Here is a 21,993-nt window from a genome sequence, read left to right on the forward strand (position 1 = left end):
GGCTGCCCAGGGGAGTGGTTGAGTCCCCATCCCTGGAAGTATTTAAAAGACATGTAGATGAGGCACTTAGGGACATGGTTTAGTGGGACTTGGCAGTGTTAGGTTAACGGTTGGACTTGATGATCTTAAAGGTCTTTTCCAACCTAAATGATTCTATGATGCTATTCCTTTGCTAAGCTTATTTTGGCTTTTCTTTTCTTTTTTTTGTTATACTTTTTCAGTTGACTTTGTTTTAAGAGACACCAGGGAAAAAGATGAAGACAAGAAGAAAGATTTTCTTCTACCTCATCGTGCAGAGTAAGAAAATATATTTATTTAAAAACACTGACTAGAGAATGGTAGGGTAGAATAGCATGTATCAGGAACAGTCTTAATAGTGGTAGTGTGAGCTGTAACTAAGACATAGTTATTAGTTATGTAAATTCAAATAATGATTATAGAGCATCTTTGGAAAAACCCTGGAAAATATGTGTCTACCTTGAAAGGTTGTTTGGAATTACTTTTGTTTAGCAGTGCTTAACGGGTAAGAAGTCTCACAATTAATCCCACAGCATTTGAAAATGGGATATAGCAGGCCAAATGCTTATGTATAAACTGCATTGTAATCAATGGGACCACGTCATGATCTGGACAGATTTCACTGAAGCTCTGTCTTATTTACAGATTGTGACAGTTTGGCTCAATACATACAGGTTTAAGAATGTAATAAATACAGACTGTTTTGTTCCTCAGAACAATTCAGCAATATGTAGTATAAACAGTGATAGATGCCTAGCTTTTCTGGCTGGGTTTTTCAGTATGTAGCAACCTCCATACTGGAGGGGATAGATGTGGCCTTTGTTTAGAGTAATGGCCTATCTCCGTTCCATTCACACTTGCCTTGAAAAGACTGCAGTCTACTGAAAGCAAGTATAGTGCTGCTCCCAGGATCATACATCTGTCCAGTGTGGATCAGCCTACCTAGTATCAACTGTCCTAGAACATACTTTAATTCTTCCTGAGATGTGAAACTGAAGAGGTACCTTTTTCATACTTATAGGCAAAAACTGGTAAAATAAATTTGTCTTGTAGAGGAATGAAATCTTACAAATGCTGCAGAAACAGAACATTTCCACTGATATCAACCAGGCTCTGTACTGGGGGTAGCATTACTGAGTAATTTTAAAAACAGAAAAGGTTTTGTTGTGAATAATTTCTGGTCTGTGGTTTGAGGTAGATGCTTTTAAATATCAAATGGTAGGCGTCAGAATATAATAGAAGGGGTGGCTGTGACAGATGTTACTTAAGCAATTTGCATCTTAAAAAGACAAATAACATGTGATGAATTAGGACGAGAGGAAATGGCTTCAGGTTGTGCCAGGGGAGGTTTAGATTGGACATGAGGAAAAATTTCTTTACTGAAAGAGTGGTTAAACATTGGAACAGGCTGCCCAGGGAAGTGGTTGAGTCCCCATCCCTGGAAGTATTTAAAAGACATGTAGATGAGGCGCTTAGGGACATGGTTTAGTGGTCATGGTGGTGTTGGGTTGACGGTTGGACTCGATGATCTTAGAGGTCTCTTCCAACCTTAATGATTCTATGAATTTATTGTTGTTATTGTATCCCCTGGGTAACAGGCCATCCTACATCTGATTCTTTATTGATCTTCCATATCTCCTAGGAACTGTGTAGGACATCACAGTAGTTTGTATATGAATTTATGTCACACGCTTACATGCAAACCCAAAAGTACAAAATTCTCCTAGTAGAATAATCGTTGGTAAAACAGTTTTATTCCATTAACAGTATTTGAAATATGAAACTGTCTTATAAAGAAATATGTAAGATAGATGTGGAAAAACTTGAAGTTTTTTAACTTAGCTTCCTGTAGCTACTTTTTTTGTCTCCTACAGAGTACAGATTCACTGAGAAATGGATATAAGTTTTATTTTATATCAGAAATTACTTTTTTTGATAGGAGTTCATTATGAAAATGGGAACAAAAGTATTGCAAATACGTGACAAATTTGTCAGGAGTATTTTTGCTTTTCCCTTGTAACCTAAAAGTTGCAGTATATACTTCTTAAGTTGCAATGCTTAATATTTTAATAGTAAAACCAGAATGTCTGTAGAAAATGACAACAGTTTTTAAAGCAAAAAAGGTTATGAGTATATAAAAAACCCCCACCAGAATAGCTTAATGTTTTTAAAAATTTGAAAGCAGACCAACCGAGTTTACGAAAAGGCTCTCAATTTGTGAGTTTTTACAGATTTGATGTGATGAGCATAAACATAGATATTACATATCATAGAAAATTGCATATTAATTGACTAAATATATACATATAATGATTTTAGTACATGCTAAATATAAGGGTCCATGAACAGGTTACAGATATCTTAGGATTTGGCCAATATTTCTCTCATTATTTCTTTTTTTTTAGACAGTGGTCAATATTTGAAGACTTTTTTTTAATATCTGAATAATGAGCAGAAAGCTAGATTTACCTCCTGAATTCTGTGCTTTCTCGGATGCAAACAATTATCTTAAAGAAAATGTATAAATATTTCGGTTCTTAGCGCAGCTACATTCATCTTACTGTTTCTTGTGTTTGTGGTTTTGTTGTTTTGTTTTTTTTTTTTAGAATAGAAGTAGTGCCAAAACCTTGGAACAAGTCTTTCTTGTCAGCGTGCAGTTACCTGAAAGAAAATTTGCATGCAATAAATCCTTCGATGCTTGCTGTTCTGAACTTATGGGAGACCTCATTTAAGTAAGTGTTATCTGTATCTCTTAGGTTTCAGCTGCTCAATGATTTCAGAATCTATATAGGGAAATAATGGATAGTAACATCTTAAGATTTCCAAGTTGCCCTATTGAATTTGGGACTGCTACAATATATACATCTGAACACTGATCATGGATATGATGGCTTTGTTCAAAAACCATTATCCCAAATATATTTGTCTGTGTTCCCTCTAACTTTATGCTTTGAAGAGTTTCTGCCAACTTTTCTTCTGTAGAGGTCAATCTTTCTTATCTGTACTTCCCCAGAAATCACATGGAATGCTTTGCCTTCTTCATTTCCTTTGGTATCTAGGCAGTTTTAAGCAAGAAGCTACACGTGAAAGTTGAATAGTTTAGCTGTTTTGTACTTGATTTTCTTTAGAGCTTGGGTGAAATGCCATCTGGACCTGGAAATTTGTGATTTTGTTATTTGGTTTGGTTTTTTTTCTACAGCCTGTTCCACTGACACTTTGTTTTGAGACACCATGTTCCTTATACAGAAAGGCTCCAGAATGGAGCTGCTATGATTTTATCTTCTCTAAGCCCTCTTTTTTAAAAAAAAAAATTTATTTTCTTTGTTATCTTACAGGCTTTGGCAAGCTTCCTGCTTCTGACATGTTTGAAAAATAATTTATTTTTGGATATGACTTCCATTTTTTAAATAGTCTTTCTTTCTTTTAGTATAGTCCCTTAATCTCTATTTAAATTTGACACTCTTTTTTCGGTCTTTCTCAGGTCAGGAATATTCAAAACAGTCTTGTCTCCCATGAAGAGAAGTGCTGTCTTGCCTGGCAGGGCACTTATGTTTTTTCCTCTTATCTGATTAACACGGGAAAAAGGCATTAGATGGGCTATTATTTTCTGCTTCCCAGAGTAGACCAAGCTGCTCACTTGTTTCTTGACTGGTGATACAAAAGAGAATGAACTGGCCTGTCCAGGCCAAGTGCTGTAACAAGTTGCAAGGAGTGGTTTGGTTTGGTGTGGGTTTTTTGTTTTTGTTCTGTGTTTGTTTTTTTTTTTTCAAGATTTTTGTTGTATTTGCTAAGTAGGAGACAAAATTCAGACAATGTCTTTTAAAAATATAAAAACTGAAAATGATTTTGAAGCTAGGTTTAGATGGTTATTTATTTATTTATTTTTACATTGATTTGTAAAAATCCATCCAGTCCTAGAAAGGAATGCTATTTAATGTATTCACAATTTTTAATGTTTGATCCTATATATAATGAATAACATACACACAAACTCTGATTCTGAAAATAGTTATTAATATGCTCAAATGTAGTAATTACTACTTCAATTTAAGACCATGCATACTGACAGTACTGCAGTGCTTATATTTGGTTGTTCTGAAGCATTAGAAGCTAATTTCTGAAAATAACATTATTTTTAAGTGTTTAAATTATGTTTAAAAACCCTTTATGTTTGAAATGTAAAATATGAAAAAAGTTTTATGGAAACAAAAGGATAAAAAACAAGATAAAGTGAATATGCTCCTAAATTATTATTATGTTCTATTCTGTTTCAGAAATTTACGCCTTCTTGATACAGAAATATTTCACAGTAAACAAAAAGCTGAGGAACTCTCATTTTTCCAGAATAAAGTCATGAAGGAAATTGGAAAATCCAAAGTGATTCTATCTAAGAAGTATGATCCAGTGTATCCATATTTTTTAAGTTACAGGGAAATATTTAACTTTTTCTTCAGCTGTTTTTGAAACTCTGAATTTCTGGAGAGAGAAGGAATGATCCATTTTAATAATACATACTAAAGAAAGAGATGCTGTTTTATGGAGTGCTTTGAGGCCTATGAACGAAAACTGCTGTGTAAATATTGAGCATGTTACCATGATTTGTGCAGTTTTCTTATTCTGAATTTTGGTGTGATGTATTTTGCTCACTTAGAGGGACATTAATAATATGTGTTTTAGTCTGTTATGACAAAAGCTTTTATTTTGTGGACTTATTTGTGCTGGATAAATGAGAAAATACAATGTTACTACTATCAATAGTTTATGACATTTTAGAATATAAGCTGTGATATAACTTACTTAATAAGACTTGCCCCATCCCTACTTCACACAAAGGAAGTGTCTCATTGATAGGAAGATTAACCTAGTATCACATCAGTAATAGTATCTCTGTAGAATATCTGTTGATGATTTTGGAATTTCAGTTTGTATATTCTCAGTTTTGTAGCTGTTTCTGAGAGCAGAGTCATCTGAAAAATGTTATATTAATGAGACCCGTTGACTTTAGAGATTATGACTAAGATTTTCAAAAGTAAAGTGTTTGGATGTCATGATTTTTGTATATTCAGCCCGAGATATTTTAAAAGAAGAAAGGCAATTTTCTTGGTAGCACCCTCAGTATGCTGCAGTTAAGTTTTCAAATAAAGCATCAAAATTGCTAGGTCTTTTTTAGATATTTGTGGCCAAACGGTATTGTTTGTATGCATCTGATCTTTCTTTAACCAATAATGCTTGATTGCTGCAGTTACGTATTTCTGCATTTTTACTATTTTAGTAAAATATTTTACTATTTAAGGTTTTAATTTTTAAATATATACTATTTCAGGTTTTAATTAAATAAAACAACTGTCGAGACTACTATAGTCTCAAATACTTGTTTTTTTATGCCATTAACCTTGAAGGTTTTTATTTCTGTACTTGTTTATGATTCTGTTATGTATTACCTTTACCATTTCCAGATGTATTTCTTCCTGACCCTGAAGATACCTTTCTGCTCTTAACTGAAGGCTGCATGCTTCTGTACTTTCTTCCTTCCTATTTCCCAGCAATGCCAGAGCCAATTTCATTTTGGTTAAGGGTAACTGGGCAGAATTCCCTTTGTATTGCTTTCACATCTTAACATCTACTGAGGTTACAAGGATGCATAACAAACTGTACAACCTCTGGGACTTAAGTGTGCTGCCTGTGAAGCCTTTCTGGCCTGAGAAATAGGAGACCAAAGCAAGATAGCAAATTTGTGTATCATAATATCTTATATTTTAAATATGGTTCCATAATAACAGGTAACATTTTCAGAGACACAATTCCTTGGAATTCAAAGATACTACCATATGACCTTAACTACTTAAGTTAAACTATAGTTTTCCAAGTATACTGCAACATCTTTTGACTGCATGTAATATAACCATTTATAGCAATTAACTTAAAACCACAGGTTTATTAATGCTAGTCATTTGAAAAACTTAAAAATATTGTATTCTTTTAAGGTGGTTTCCAGAAGTGCAGAAAATCTTTTACCAAGGTAGTAAACAAAAACACGTACCCAGAAATGCCAGCATCACTAAATTAGAGTCTTTCTTCGGTTGTGCTGCCACTTTAATGACTCGTGAACTTCAACATTTACTTTTACGTTCAATTCAAGACTTTACAGATCTAATTGTTCAACCTGCAGTAAGTAGTCTTTCATATGCACACTAGCAGCATTTGTTTATCCATGTACATACAATTTGTTTCCTGTTTATTTTGCTTCTTTCGAAAAAAAGAAAAAAAGTATGAACTCTGGTGGCAGGTGATTTCTGGAGAAAAAGGAATAATATTTTAGGAATGCATTATTTATTAAGTAGAGTTAAGAATTTTTTTTTGTCATCTAAGAAGGGAAATATCAGCGTATTTTAAATCTGGTATCCTCAAGAACACACTGCAGTCAGTTAGACATACAGTAGAAATTCATAAATATAAAGGCCGTTTGCATCTTGCACTAGTGCGCTCTCTCCATAATACCCATCTGTGAAGAAGTCTTATCTTCCCTCTGCTATTAGTAGGTGTCTACTACATGCTTTGGCAGAATAGTTCTTGGGGAAAGAAATAAAGTAAGAAGGAAGGAGTTTCTCTTTTGCACTCACATAATGTTTGTTGTAGAGGTAAATATTTCTTGTTGATATTTGATGTCTTGGAGTGCAACTGGATCTTTGTTCAGCTTATTGTTAATACAGCCTTACCATCAAATATTCACAGAACTCTGGCTCCAGCTAATATTGATGAAAAAACATGCAGAGCATGTAAGGAAGTAAGGAATCATGTTGTGGAAGCAGAGTATATATTTTTCATTCCTACTCCTCTGTAATTGCTTTGTATAATTCTGAGCTAAGTGAGCTTTGATGTCTACAGTACTATTTTCAGTTATTATTAGTAATAGGTACGTATTTTCTAATCTTAACCTTCCTAATGGTGATCCTATGCTACGTAGTAGCGATAAAATGCTTCCTCATGTTTCCTAATTAAATTTTAGTGTAGTTAGAATATGTTAGCAGATGTGGGAAAGTTAAGAGATGTCTGATCCAGATTAAAGATATGATGAAAAATCAAATTATGCCACAAGGACAAAAGCATATACAAATTTTCATACTGGAATACATGGGAATCCATACTGCAACTATAACCCTCATGATACTCATTAGTTTTTGTGGATCAGATTCTTGTTTAGCAAATAAAATTGGATGTAACACTTTTTTCTTTTTTTTAAGGTTAGTAGATTCATAGTGACTGCTCCAGATGATGAATACATGTACTGCTGTTACACATAATAATTCATATATTGCTACACTTGTGAGGGCTACTACTGTAAAGCTGCTCTGCCTCAGTCTATGCAAACAGCTTTATGAAAGTTGTTGGCTGATGTATAGAGGATGCCTCTTGCGCCTACTAAAAATAACATTATATTTCATCTTAATGAACATCAGTTTATGTGAATTTTATCGGAGACGTACGTCCTACTTGCACAAGTATTTTTGTTAGGGTTATGGCATGTCATTTGCAATTAAAGTCCTGACAATTTAAAATGCATATACTGGAGTAATTCTTAATGATCCTTTGACTTTTCCTGCCGAGTTAGGTTAACTAATATTTTACTTTCCTTTTTTTTTTTTTTTTTTTTTTTAAAATCAGTCCGAGCCTACAAACACCCAGGTTTCATCCTGAGGCTAATCCTTGAGAATGACGGTATTAAATTTGACCCTGACTTTAATGACTACGAGGATATATTACTGAATGTTTATACTGTTATCATTCAAGCTGTCAGTGATATACCAAGAGTTGAGACCAAATTATTTTCTAAGTGGGTAAGAAATTACAATCCTCATGGGTTTTTTTTTATCATTATATTGTTGCTACGTTTAGTTCCTAGTATTTTAATGAATAGCCTTATTGTCAGAACTCACATAGTAATAGTATAACACTCTTTGAGAATATTTGGAACACTTTGAAATCATCTTAATTTTATTAATAAAAGGCCCAATCACTGTTCTCTAAGCAAATAAAAAGTCAAGAATCGCCTAGTTTCCTGTATGAGTTATTTTCTGCAGCAGCAACTACAAATGTACTACAAACAAAATTGATGCATTTAAATTTTAAACACATTTCTGCAGTTTCTGGAAAACACCTTCTATTTTGATACTGGAAAGGGTACTGTTTTTTTAAATATAGAGTCTTTTGAGTAGACTATCCTTTAAAAAAAAATCTAAACCATCATTTTTAAGCAGTCTATATTTTAGTTGTTTTATGCATTCAACCATATTAAAACGTTAGGTCAAACAGGAAACAATCCAGGTTAAGTAAAAAACATTTTGTGAAATAATTAAAAAAAAAAAAAAAGTACCTACTTGGTTTAGATTTGCATGTAACTTTCAGTGTAGCAGTCTTAGTTTTTAATATGGGGAGAGTGAAAGTAATGCCCTGTGGTGCCTCTTGATCATTTCCCAGAGAGCTGTGGGAGGCAAACATTTCTTTTTTCCTGAAGGAATGTAATTTGGACATTCTGTTGCCCTTTCTGTTTAGCACCAACTTGAATTTTAAATAAAGATGCCAACCCTCAATATTTTTGTTAATATGCTTGAACACGTGACCAAGCAGAAACCTGAGTAGTATGCTATGCTTTATAAAAGCACTAATCAATAACCTGTGAAAAGGCAAATTAAAAGAAGCATCTCAAGCATGTCTAAATGCACAAGAGCAAGGCTTTAGATCATTTGGGGGGTTGCAGGAAAGTGTTTTCCATGTTTCTAATGTTACAGATTCATCAGTTGATAGCAAAATTGAAGTTGTGCCTGTGGTTCAGGAAAGAAAATCCATGTAGATTAAATTTAAAATTGTTGATAGGATTGTTTTGGGTGGATAAGTATGTGGACTTCTGAGTTTCTGAATGAAGCAGCTCTGATTTCTTACATGTTAGAGGCAAACATCGGTAAGCCAGGATTAAAAAAAAATTGGGAGTACAATGCAAATAGCTGTATATACAAAATTAGGTTTGTAATCAGACTTTAATTGGAAAGATTTTAAAGTAATATTTACTTGATTTTTCTATGCTGTTTATCTTCCATGGCATAACTGAGCTACAGACATAACTGTAATTTGAAAATGCGTTTGGTTTTTTGTGTGGTTTTTTTCAAAGCCAAAAGGTGAGTCCTCATCAACTGTCTTGAAGCCTGTTATCCTAGATGAGATCTTGGATGAACATAAGAAAAGGGTCAGAGAAGAAATCATCAAACAGAGTGCTGCACCTGTGGAACATCTCAAGCTGTATGATAAATACAGCTTCCTGATAAACAAACAAGCTGAACAAGATATTGATCAATTCCTGACAGAGGAACATACTTTTGAAGAAATGAAAAGGGAAATTATAAAGTACCAGAAAGTTTCTAAGGAAGTAAAATATACTTCTAGGAAGGTAAATTATAATAATATTCATAAAGAGATATGGATATGATTTTAATGTTGATTTTGTACTAAGAATTTTATCAGTCAAAGTTGATAATTAGCTGTGAGATAATTAAAGTGAAATAAATTTTTTTTTTTTTCAGAAAAAGGGAGAGCTTTTCAGGAGTTAGCATTTCTGGGGTGTAGCTGCCGTACTTAAGTGAAACTTAGTTATTTTTGCTAGAAATTGTTTTGGGACTTCTGAAGGCATTCAGAGTATGCTTCTCTTAGATGTGAAGGCGCAAGAGAAAGTGTGGGTCCAGCTAACTCCAAATTCCTTCCAAGCATCTAAGGCAGAGAGAGAATCCTTAACATGAACCGCTTTTTTAGTCCCTGTAAGGATATTCTGTGGTAAGAATTCTTTGTCCGTCCATTCTGGAAAAGAACTCAGAAGGCTAAAGCGGGTTTCCTTAAATTGTTTCTCTCCTAGCATTCAGTTCAAACCTCAGTTCTGAAGAAACTAATGCTTACAGGCCTGTCATGAGGGCTTCTGTGTGTGGAAGTCAAGCTCACTTGCCCATTAGTCAAAGAAAGCATTGGATTCGAAGACTCACTGGGAGGCAGAGTCCTTTTTTAATCCTAAGGAATGTCACCTGTCTCCAACAGTAAAGCAAGATTACTACATTTTAGATGTATCTCAAACTCTGTAATTTCACCAGACAACATTCACTGTTACAGACAGTAGATGCCCTTCCTTTTTGAGGAAGTAGCTTATTTGTCAAGGTAAAAAGGACTAGAAATAAGATTTATATGAAGTTCGACATGCAGATACAGAAGAACAGTTACTTGCAACTATAGCTTTTTCTTTCCCTTCTTCACTTGGAAGTTTTAAAAGCATTTTATGATTTAACTAAATTCCCAGGTGAGATCCCTGACATTCTGCTTAGGACAGTGAGAGAAAATAGGTAAAAGCTATTCAATGTTCTGACAACTGTTATATTTGTAGTGCAGTATCTCCGTCTAGGAATGTTTGAATTGCACTGTGATGAATTAATAAGTGCTTTGGTAAAACGAGCAGATAATATTTGTGAAAAAGTTATTTCCAAAATGTTCAAAGATCATCAAGACATAAATGCAAGGTAACTCTCAAACTGAAAATGTGTATTGAAATGTACTTAATTTTGTTTCCACTGTTGAATTTTTTTAAGCCTTAAAGGATATGTTGATCTCATTTTTGTAGTTATAAATGTATGTGATTTTGTCCAAGGATGATCAAAACAAAACACATATGCCAAACTGCTTATTTTATGTATTTTTCAGACTATGTGATGAGTTTGAGAGAATATCAGAAAAAGCCCTTACTACTCCGTCTAATACACAGGAACTAATGGAACTTAAGGTACTCTCTTCTTTTTTATGAGTCCAAGCAAGAAGTAGCTACCAGCACTATTGCTTTGGCCTTAAGCAGTAGTATATGCAAGTTGCCCCCTTTACGGGTGTGATTCTGGCCTTGTTAAAGTCACTGGTGCTGTATCTGTATTACAAAATAGAAAAGGACAGGTCGTCTTTGGCCGCGAGGCTAAATGTCATAGCCTGGCTCTTACACATACAGCTAAACTCTTCCCCACCAAAACGTTATGGCTGCAACCAGACTGCCTATTTGGAACAGTCCTTTTTTTCTGCTGTCACTCCCTGTACAGTGGTACTACTGGTGAGAATGCCAGTTGGCATGGACCAAAACCCTGTAGGGTAGCTGTCTCCAAAGTGGGGGCTGTGCAGCCCAGAGGATGCACAAGACGATCCATTGGAGTATGTGAAGGAAATAGTATTTATTTTTTTATCTAAAAAAAGTGAGAAGGAAATTAAGCTTTACCAATATTTAATGTACAGATAGACACTGGTGCCCTCAGTCTGTATGTCAGAGGGTCCTGTGTCACCTACACATGTGAGGTGTCCTGAGGAAAGAGTGGGTGTTCCACAATGCGGAGGGATTCACAGTGACACTCACTTGTTCACTTGCTTTCGGTGTATTACTATGTATTGCAGTTTGTGTGCCCAGTTAAGTAGATTTACAGATTATGTTACCTAATTTTAACTAACCTAACCCTCACAAAATGGGCAAGTGGCTTAAAAAGATTCCCTCAAAGAAACTGCAGATTGAAGATAATACTAATAATGCAAGCACAAGTGATCGACAAGAAAATGGCAGAGCTGACACTTGTAGTACGAGCTCTTCGTTGTCTACGTTACGAGGTAAAAATAATGATGGTCTAATCAGATTTGACAAGTTGGCCAAAAAGATTCAAAATTATCAGAAAGACTATTAGAAATATGAATTTACATCCACTATCGTTAATGATGAACCTTGCCTGAAATGTCTATTGTGCCTTGAGATTAGTTAATCATGGTATGAAACCATCACACTTAGCAAGACATTTAAAAACTAAGCATCCAGATCACGAAGAGAAACCTCTACAGTTTTTTCAGTGAAGTTTCAGGTCATGTGATACTCAGTCCAGTACTCTACAAAATGTGATGATCCATGCTTAGAAGACTCAGAAGCCGCCTCTTATTTAATATTGAAAGAGAAAAAGCCACATACCATTGGGGAAACACTTGTTCTTCCTGCTATGGTAAAAATGGCTGAAATAATAAATGAAAAACAGTATGGTGACAAACTAAAATGCATTTCTTTGTCAGCAAATACTGTTGGAAGGTGCATGGAAAACATTGCTGAAGATTTGTAGAAACAAGTATTAGAACAAATCATACAGTGTGGGAGATTTGTTACACAGCTGGCTGATGGTATTTGCCAGATTCTGTTTCAATAATGAAATACATGAAGAACTACCTTTTTCTGAGCCACTAAAGAAAAGATGTATTGGAGAAAATATATTCTCAACAGTAAATGATTTCTTCAATAAAAGCAGTGCTTTATGGAAAAACTGTTCAAGTGTAACCACTGATGGGATTGGCTTCTTTGACCAGAATAAAAAAAGGATTCCAGGATAAGGTTACGGAGATAGCACCACACGTGAAATTCATTCACTGCATCATTCATGAACATGCTATGGCAGCAAAATAAAGTTCTACAGGATGTTATCAATGTGGTTAATTTTGTAAAACAGGATCTTTGAATAGTAGAATCTTCATAATAGTTTGTATTGAGATGGGATGTGACCATGAAAATCTTTTGTACCATGCAGAGGTTTGCTAGTTATCTTGTGGCAAATTCCTTTAAAAGAGTTGTCAAGCTTAAAAATGAGTTATGCGTTTTTCTTTTGCAAAAGGACAAGCGTTCCTAATTTTGCTGACCTTTTCCGTGATGACAAGTGGCTGTCAGTAGTATGCTACCTAGCAGATATTTTTGGTAAAATAACGACACTTAATCTGTCCTTCAAGGTAAAGGTGACATCTTTAAGAATGAGTGAGAAATTAACTGCTTTTCAGAAGAAAATCGTGCTATGGAGAGAGCATTTTGAAAATGGATGTTTGGAAACGTTTCCATTGTTATGTGATTTTGTTGCTGAAAACTGTATGTCCCCCCCCTATAAAAACTCTCATATTTGTACACTTTAAAAACTTGGAAACAGGGTTTTCTAACCTGTTTAAAGATCTTACAAAATATTTCAGTGGGTTTTGAACTCACTTGTTAAAAAATGCAAAAATGCAAGACCTTCCAGTTAGTTTGCAAGAACAACTGAGTGACATCAGGGAAGATGGAAATTTACTAGATGAATTTCAACAAACACCTTTGCATAATTGGTGGATGGGATCATGATTTATTAACCGCAGCCAATGATGCAATTCTTCCATTTGGATCTATGTATCTTTGAGTTTTTTTTTTTTAAGCTATGAAAGCTATGACCCATTAAAATGAAGTATTGAAATAAACTGAACTTAGAACCAGATCTTTGAATCTCTGAATCTCAAAGTATTAAATCAAGATTAATGAAGCATATTCAATCACATTGCTCTCACTAAAAATAATTATAATAATATTATTAGTGGAAGCAAAAAGGTTTCTGTAAAATTAATAAATAAAATTTAAAATATTGTTTATTTCATCTTCATTTAATCCTTTTTTAATTTCTATTTTTGTGCATGTTTTATTGTGTTGTACATAACATGTTAGTACAGTAGTATGTGTGTATAATCTATAAATAAATATACATATATTGGGGGCGTGTGCTCAAAAATTTCTTACTGATAAGGATGTGTGATAAAGTTTGGAGACCACTGCTGTAGAAGAGCATGCTAGCAAGCACTGTGGCTGGCTGGAATGCTGATTGAGCCTTTTGGTAATATAGGTATTTAGTTAGTAATATAGATATTACCTGGAAGTTTTGTCACCAATTTTCACGAAGCAAAGCATTTGTATATAATGGCTTGGAATAAGTGCATGGTTTTATTTCTATCCCCATCTAGCCTGATGTAAGCAGATAACAAGTAATTTCTGTAGTGTGGGCAACATGCCAGTAGAATTAAATTTAGACTGCATGTTCTTCAGGCTTCTGAACAGATAGTGTAGTCAAACAGCGAATACCTCTTGGTTCTCCTGAATTAAATTCAAGCAATCAAATTAGATGTGGAAGACTCAATATCCATTCCTAATATCCTCAACTAATCAAAGAGTTGAAACCTGAGATGTAGGGAACTTTAATATGTATTTAATTCTTCACAAGAAAACTTTAAAAAGCACTCATTGGCAAGTTGTATGAAGTAATTTTGCCTTTATATCCTTTGTTGAATGATCATTTAAAATTTAGCAGATGTAGGGTTTGCAGTTCGGTAACTGTAAAATCCCATCTCCTCACTTACAAATACCACTTCTGTAATCAAAACCCTGCTGTTTCTTTGATGTATTCAGGCTCCAGTTCAGCAAAGCACTTACATTCACACTTGAAATGTAACGTGTCTTAGTGTCTTGCTGTTCAGCAAAGTTCTGATGTATGTGCCCAATATTAAATGTGTGGAATATAGGTGTGTGCTTAAAATAAATTGGGTGCCTGAGTGGTTGGCTGAATTTGGATCTGAGTGATTTGTACTTTTGCTACAGTGAAGTTTAATGTAGGATATAACTGGAGTATTTTTTTCCAAGTAAAAAGGAAAATATATAGAAGTTGAACTATGTGCTATCTGAGAACATGGTGCCTTTAAAATGCATACATGTTATGCTATAATTTTGTGTTGGAGAACAAACAAATTGCATGTTATCATGTGTAGCATGTAGTATTATACCAGCATCAAACCCCTTCTAATAGTTCTTCTGTCTCATTGCTGAAAAGATGTATCAGTGTTTGTTTGGGGTATTCTTTTAATAGCCAAATGTTCTCTAGATCCATAGCAATGGGTATATTATGAAGCATAGAAGCTGCTCTTAAAAGAGCAGACGTGTAGATTTACTGGACAATTTATCCCTACCTAAAAATGTTTCCAGTGATATCACGTTGTATCATCATATTAAATTTTTCTGTATCTTCAATTGATGGATATCAAGTAATATTTACATATACTGGTATACTATTTATCTGTCTAATTGGCCAACGTTTTTACTAATACAGCTCTTTTCTTGTTAAGAGGCTTTCACAGTGCTTCATTATGGATTATTGTTTAAACTGGGCTGTGTTGCTGTTCTGTTAAGAGTACCATACAGAATGCTACATGTATCAACGCAGTTTACTGCCAACTCTTGAGATCTGAAAGAGCAACGTAATTTTTATTTTAATCACAATGAGCAGTACAGTGGCTGTCTATATTCCTTATATTCTTACTGCTAGGGAAGACCTAATCTTACATTGGGCCATCCAGTGCTTCCCTTTCTGAACCGTCCTTCTTTTCTCTTGTAGTTCTCTTACTAATTTTTCCTCGGTAGCACCATGCTTTCTTTCCCAAACCTGCAACAGGCTGTCTGGATTGGCTTCCGTTAGTCCAAACCTGTGTACATACAGCTTCACCTATTCTTTTGAGTTTTAGTCAATAAAATAGCTAGTAAGATAGTCGTATTAACAAATTATATGCTGTAAAAATGGCTAATACCATGCCATTCCAAATAAACACCTTTTCAGATCACGTATTTCTAATTTTATTTAATTTTCCTTGTAAAAAATAAGCTTTTAAAGTTAAATATTAACTACTTCAGTCATTATTTTGGCATTAAATTATATAAAAAGTGTCTTCCCTTTTAATTTCTATTCCCCAGGCCTGTATGCAGAAAGTGGAAACACGTGACATGCTTGAATTGAGGCAGAAATTAGTGGATGCTCTAAATTGTGTTGCTTTCCTGATAGAATGTGTCAACTTTTCACCAGCAGACATTCGACTGAACAGTAATGTTTTTCAGTGGTATGCACGAATGCCAGATATCTTTGAAGAGCACAGAAAGATAATTAAAGAAAAAGCAGAGCAATTTCAAGATGGTCTTAAGGTTTGTAATGACACTATTTTAAAAATCCTTGAGCTACTAATTTTGAATGGCATATAGGATATGAAATAATGGATGGAATAACCTCTTTTATTTTCCCGTGCATTTAAAAAGAAGTTTGAACTATGTTTTTATATTATTCTTGATATTAACTAATTTTTACCTGCTTTCCACTCACTTGCTTTTCACATATCCACGAGTACTGCAAGACAAGCCACATCTCACATTTTGCAGTCTGAAAGCTCTTTGGTTACAGAACTTCCAGTGATGTTGATGAAAGTTGTCTGTATGTGAGATAGTAAAATTCAGATAGATCCTTTGAAGACATGTACGTGGCTTGATTTATGCACATGAGCAGTCCCTTTGGAGTCAATGGCAGTATATGAAATTTCTATGATAGCTCAAAAAAACCCCCCATTAATTTGTAAGTGTGATCTTGCTGTCAGGATAATGTCAAATAAGGTAGTTTTATACTTTACATGTATTTTATCTCTGATAGAATTTTTCAATATATTTACTAGGCTTTTATAGTACAGTTTGTTATATTCTCTAAGCGATGGGGTCTCTCCACAAGGATTGCTAATTACTAGGCTGCTGATCTGTTACAGTTACTGCCTCTATAGCTGTCTGTTTTGGTTTTCTGGTGCTCCTTAGTCTCATCATAATTTTGTCTTAGATCATACATATTTTGAGATAGTGAGCTTCTATGTTTATGCAGTACGTTTAAAGAAGTAGCTGGTAAGTGTTACTGTGTTATAAATAAATGTGCAGCATAAACTCTGTTATCTTGGAACATGTTATTGCTTTGTATAATTTGATGCTTGGTTTCAGACACTGACCACTATTGATACTCAATGTGAAATATGTGTTGTGGAGTCGTATATATGAGGAAAAAGCTATCCTTGAACTGTGTGGCTTTAAGACAAGAGACACCTCTGTCTTGTGAAACTGTTTAGCTTTGTCATTTGATTAATCCTGTTATTCTATTTTAATTTGAGATACACTAGGAATTTGAATTTAGCTTTCTATTATTAGCCCACTGACTATGTCCATCACAGAAAGCAGAAATTTCTGTGTCCAACTATATCCTATGACATAGAACCCAAAGTCGCGTCTGTCAGTTAACCCAATAAGTCGCTGCAGGTAACAGTAAAATTCAGGGCGAATTCTGTAATTTGGTTGGAATAGATACTCATGTGCAAATATGTTGGATGTCTTGGATTTTCTGCAAGTATAAAGTGTTCTACTATAGCAAATCAGAATAGTTATTCCTTCTTTTTACAGAAATTTATTGTGATTTTTTAAAATGATTGTATGCTTGCTTGATGTTTAATTAGATACGCTGTGAACAATTTGTTGAGGAACTGAAAAGCTATTCTAAGCAGGTTGAAGAACTTAGCACATTTGGAGATATTCAGGAAGTCAACAGGTATTTGAAGAAAGCTCAAGCGTTAAATATAAAATTGGATCTTGCTGCTGATAAGGTACAGATTATAGTCTAAACTAGTCCAATAGTATAAATTGTAAATCTTATTATTTGTGTTATCAGAATCAACAGTTTGCTTAGTAATGCAGTGACTGAGGTGTGGCAAAATAATTCTTAATTCAGCTATGAAATATTTTTACGTGATTTGCAATTTAAACTGCAGATTTACTGGGCACAGTGATTTGTTACTATGTAGTCTTGAGTTAATACAGCAGCACTTTTGCATAGTGAAAGAGTGGATTAAGTTTATGTAGGTTTGCATAGAAATTATACTATTATGTTCTTGGAAGTGCAATTCCTGATGCTCATTATTACTTCCTGTCTGTTAAAGCCTCCATGGTGCTGCAAGTTATAGAGGAATGCCCAGGTACCATTTTAAACCTTTAACTATATTCCTCTATTGACTAGCATGAATGCTGAGCTGTTACTGTTAAAGATTGCTTTAACTGCAGTCAGTGGCAGCAATTACATAATAGACTGGTTTAGTAACTCAAAACTTAATTTGAAGCTTGTTGAAGACACCAGAAAACCTCCCTAATCCCTGTGGTAAGGATGCGGTATCATGGACAACTTTCTTTGTATTTCAGACCTCATTTATGTCTCAACAGATTGATCAGTTTAATTCAGAAGAAGAGTCCTTTGGATGGCCAGTATCTCAGTACCCTCAGCATAAAAACATCCGGAATACTCTTGCTCCGTATCTTTGTCTCTATGATATGACTGTTGAATTCAACAGAAAACACAAAGACTGGACAGAGGGATCATTTACAGAAGTCAATCCAGACAAAGTAGAGGTAGATGTAGGAAACTACTGGCATGGACTGTATAAACTAGAAAAAGCCTTCCACAATTCTCCAAATGCATTAGCAATAACAAGACAGGTTAAATCAAAAGTAGAGGAATTCAGATGCCACATTCCTCTAATCCAGGTGATTTGCAATCCTGGTTTGCAAGAAAGGCACTGGGAAGAGATGTCAAAAATTGCTGGTTTACCACTGTCTCCTTCTGAAGACTCAAATGTCTTGTCATATATTAACTTGCATCTAGAACCATTCCTAGAAAAGTTTGAGACCATCAGTGAAACAGCCAGCAAAGAACATTCACTTGAGAAAGCTTTAACGAAAATGATTTCTGAATGGGATCAAATGGAATTCACTCTTCTTGCCTATAGAGAAACAGGAACCCATATTTTGTCATCTGTAGATGATATTCAGATGTTATTGGATGACCACATTGTCAAAACTCAGACAATGAGAGGATCTCCATTCATTAAGCATTATGAAAAGAGAATAAGGTAATATTTTTTTTTTCTAATAGAAAGTCACCAAGTAATGTTACCAAATAAGAAATCTTTCCTGCTTAATCTAAAGCATAGGGACTTCAAATGCTTTTGTTTATTCTGCTTAAGCAGTGAATTAATCACATTTTAAAGGGCTAAAGCTTTTGTCCCATGTCAGCTACACACTATTTAATCCCATAAAGCTGACTTTTAATTAAGGAAATGGGAAGTGCTAATGCATTGGAGAGGTTGTTAAACATTTTTAATGTGCTCTGGTACTTAAAGCACCAGATGCATCATAACATTACCTTTGTTTTACCAGATAAAACATATCTGAGGTATAGATGGAAACGTTGTAGACTAAGAGAATATAGTCTAAACTTTCTACCTAAATTATAAAGCTACTGAATCTTTTAGCTCTTCAACAATTAAAAATGTTAGGGCTTCTATAAGGGAGATTAAGAAAATGAAAACAAGACAAATTTCAGGGAAGTGATGAAAGATTTTTTTTTTTCCTAATGCAGAAAACTAAATTCCAAAACTTAGCATTGCATGTTAAAAATTCTGTACTTCTATCTTTGAGCATAGATTTTAATCTGATTTTGTCTTTTTCCTCAATAAATACTTTACTTACTTCTTAAATCCCCCAAACATAGCCATATTGTGGAAAAACAAAAATCTTCCATCTAAAGTTTGGCTATAATTATCTAGCTATATAGGTACCTCCAAATTCCCATGAACCTGCAAAAATGCTATTTCAGATTTCAGCACATATTCAATAAATATGAATACATAAGTACATATACATACATGTACATTCCAATAAGTATTAATTCTGTAATTACTACTGTACTGTAGTATAAGAGTTCCTTCCTTATTAATGTAAAATGGTAGGTTTTGCTTATTTAAAAAGAGTAAGCACACCATGGTAATTTCATCAGAGTTTTTTGGTGACTGACAGCATTTGTAATAATACAAGGTGTTGTGATCACACAATGGTTGCTTTCTCAATAACCCAACAAAGCATGTAGAATTCTGGATTGCTGCCAGGGATTATTCCAAATTCCTCATCTTAATTTTTGTGTATTTTTGGTGTAAGCAAATTAACTGACCTGCCTAACTTTCCTCTTGGAAAGCTGCATTTTTCTCTACCTCTTGGTAGAAGCAAAATCACTGGAGATGAAATACGAATACCTGAAAGATAAAAGAGGGACTTTGGGTAGAGGAGAAGGTACATGCAAGCGAAGCGGTCTGTTGTTTAGAATCTGTGGGAGGTAAATGAAGGAAGAAAGAAGTTAAGTATGGTTTCACACGCATTATTTTACAGAACTCAGTGCAGCCCATGTATGAGTGTCTCATTGAGAAAATTATTGCTATTGTTCATTTATACAATATATATTTTAACAGCATGCACTTTTTATAATAATTCTATCTATACTGTCCAGTGGTATGAGAGTTGTTAAAAATGATACTCACTGGTTTTATACAGGAAAGAAGAATATATGCACTTGTTATAGGATTATAACTAGCATTTTATTTTTATATATTTTTTTGCAAATTGCTTCTGTCAGTGAACTAGAAATAACAATGACATTAGAGAACTGATAATATCTGTCTGATATTGGTGAGATAGTAAGAAGTGTCAGATGGTGTTGTTAATTTTAAAATTATGCAGAAAAATTGAGGAGACTTAAAAAAAATGATAGACTAAAGGATCTTGAATTTTTGGCTATCAAAAGGAAAGACTGAATATCTATTGAATTATAATATTGTGTATCCATAGTGGTGTTGCAGTAGTATTGAAAGACTCTTTAATCTATCGGACAAATGTGTTCAACATCCACATTTGGAATTTGAAGTCAGAAATAAAATGTGACTTAACCATTGGATTATTTACTCTAGTACTTGAAATCTTTTAATTAAGACCACATGTCTTTTTAAGACAATGTCTACATATTTTTGGTTTAGTAGTTTAGGTTACTTTAATGTCTGTCTTTTGCCATCTCAGCCTAGCAAACAGCTAGAAGTAATAGTCTGGGTTTTGGTGTATGCCAGAAACCAGATTACATACTCAATTGAAGTGAATTTGTCCACAGATACTATCACATGCTAAAGTGTGTGCTATGTTTATTCCCTGATACTGTTAGTCTGTTTATTGGATTAACCTACTTCATGAAATCCTACAATCAACCTTACAGATGATCCAGATGCAGAAATTAACGTGGACTTTGTTATGCAGGAAATCAGGCTAGGTGGATATAATATTCTGCTGAAATCTTAAAACTTATACCTATTGCACTTGCTGCTGAACATGCAAATCGCCAAAAAAATCTTAGCAGTCTGCTGGAAATGTTTTACTGGAAGCGTCAATTAAGCATTTGAACTAATGCTATTTTATAGGGAATGGGAAGGAAAGCTATTGTTGGTACAGGAGATCCTGGATGAATGGCTGAAGGTTCAGGCTACTTGGCTTTATTTGGAGCCAATTTTCAGTTCTCCTGACATCATGGCTCAGATGCCTGAGGAAAGTAGACAGTTCAGTACTGTGGTTAAGACATGGAAAGACGTAATGAAATCAGTTTTTCAGGTAAGTACTGCTGTCTTAAGAATACAGAGTGAATTTGTAGTATGTACCAAAACCAAAAATTGCTTCTGATAACACAGTAATCTGTTCTGTTTCATCTTAGCCCCCTTTCTTAGATTCTTTTAAAAATTATTTTGCAGAACTGTTTCACATAGATTCATAGAAGCATTGATTGGGAGGGGCCACTGGAGTTCAGTTAGTCTAACTTCTTTCTAAAAGTAGAACTTTTGCCAAGACTACATCAGGTCAGCCACAGCTTTGTTTAGACAAATTTCAAAAATCTCCAAGGACAGAGATTTCTTGCAGGTTACCTCCAGAGACTTCAGTGTTGTAGTACCTTCCTAGTGAATAATTTTTTCCCGATGTCCAAGCTGAACCTCCCAAGCAAAGATTTGTAGTTGTTGCCCCTTGTTGCTCAACTGTCACTGCTGAGAAGTTGGCTTTGGTTTTTTTTTTTTCAATTGCCCTTCACGTAGTTCCTGGCTACAGTTAAATTCTACCTTAATTTCCACTTCATGAAGCTGAACAGGTCCAGCTCTCCCAACCTCTTCTCATAGGCCACGTGCCATTCTGGTGAGTAAAATTAAGCAGCATACAAAACAAAGTAACATAGCAATGATGATCCTGGCACCGTACGTCAATTGACATGAATCAATGAAATTTGACACCGATTGTTCCTTTTGAAAAATGCTGTTTATTTGCATATTGAATGGTAGAGACACCTCTATAACTTTAAACTGTTTAGATATTTAACTTGCTTCAAAAGTACTGTTCTGATCTACTATACATCAGTA

At 34.4% G+C, this 21,993-nt stretch overlaps 1 protein-coding gene across 1 annotated transcript in view; it reads left to right on the top strand.

The window, feature by feature from the left end:
- The window catches only part of DNAH7 (dynein axonemal heavy chain 7), a 144,438-nt gene that overhangs the window by 13,698 nt on the left and 108,747 nt on the right, over window positions 1–21,993 (top strand). Inside the window, 12 exon segments of the mRNA XM_019473492.1 lie at window positions 222–297; window positions 2,625–2,750; window positions 4,293–4,412; window positions 6,003–6,193; window positions 7,681–7,853; window positions 9,182–9,457; window positions 10,438–10,565; window positions 10,747–10,825; window positions 15,629–15,853; window positions 17,188–17,334; window positions 17,945–18,630; window positions 21,016–21,202. Of these exon segments, the coding sequence (XP_019329037.1) occupies window positions 222–297; window positions 2,625–2,750; window positions 4,293–4,412; window positions 6,003–6,193; window positions 7,681–7,853; window positions 9,182–9,457; window positions 10,438–10,565; window positions 10,747–10,825; window positions 15,629–15,853; window positions 17,188–17,334; window positions 17,945–18,630; window positions 21,016–21,202 (2,414 nt within the window).

This window comes from Aptenodytes forsteri, unplaced genomic scaffold, assembly GCF_000699145.1.
Source record: "Aptenodytes forsteri isolate BGI_AS27 unplaced genomic scaffold, ASM69914v1 Scaffold183, whole genome shotgun sequence".
In the NCBI taxonomy this organism is placed as follows: domain Eukaryota; kingdom Metazoa; phylum Chordata; class Aves; order Sphenisciformes; family Spheniscidae; genus Aptenodytes; species Aptenodytes forsteri.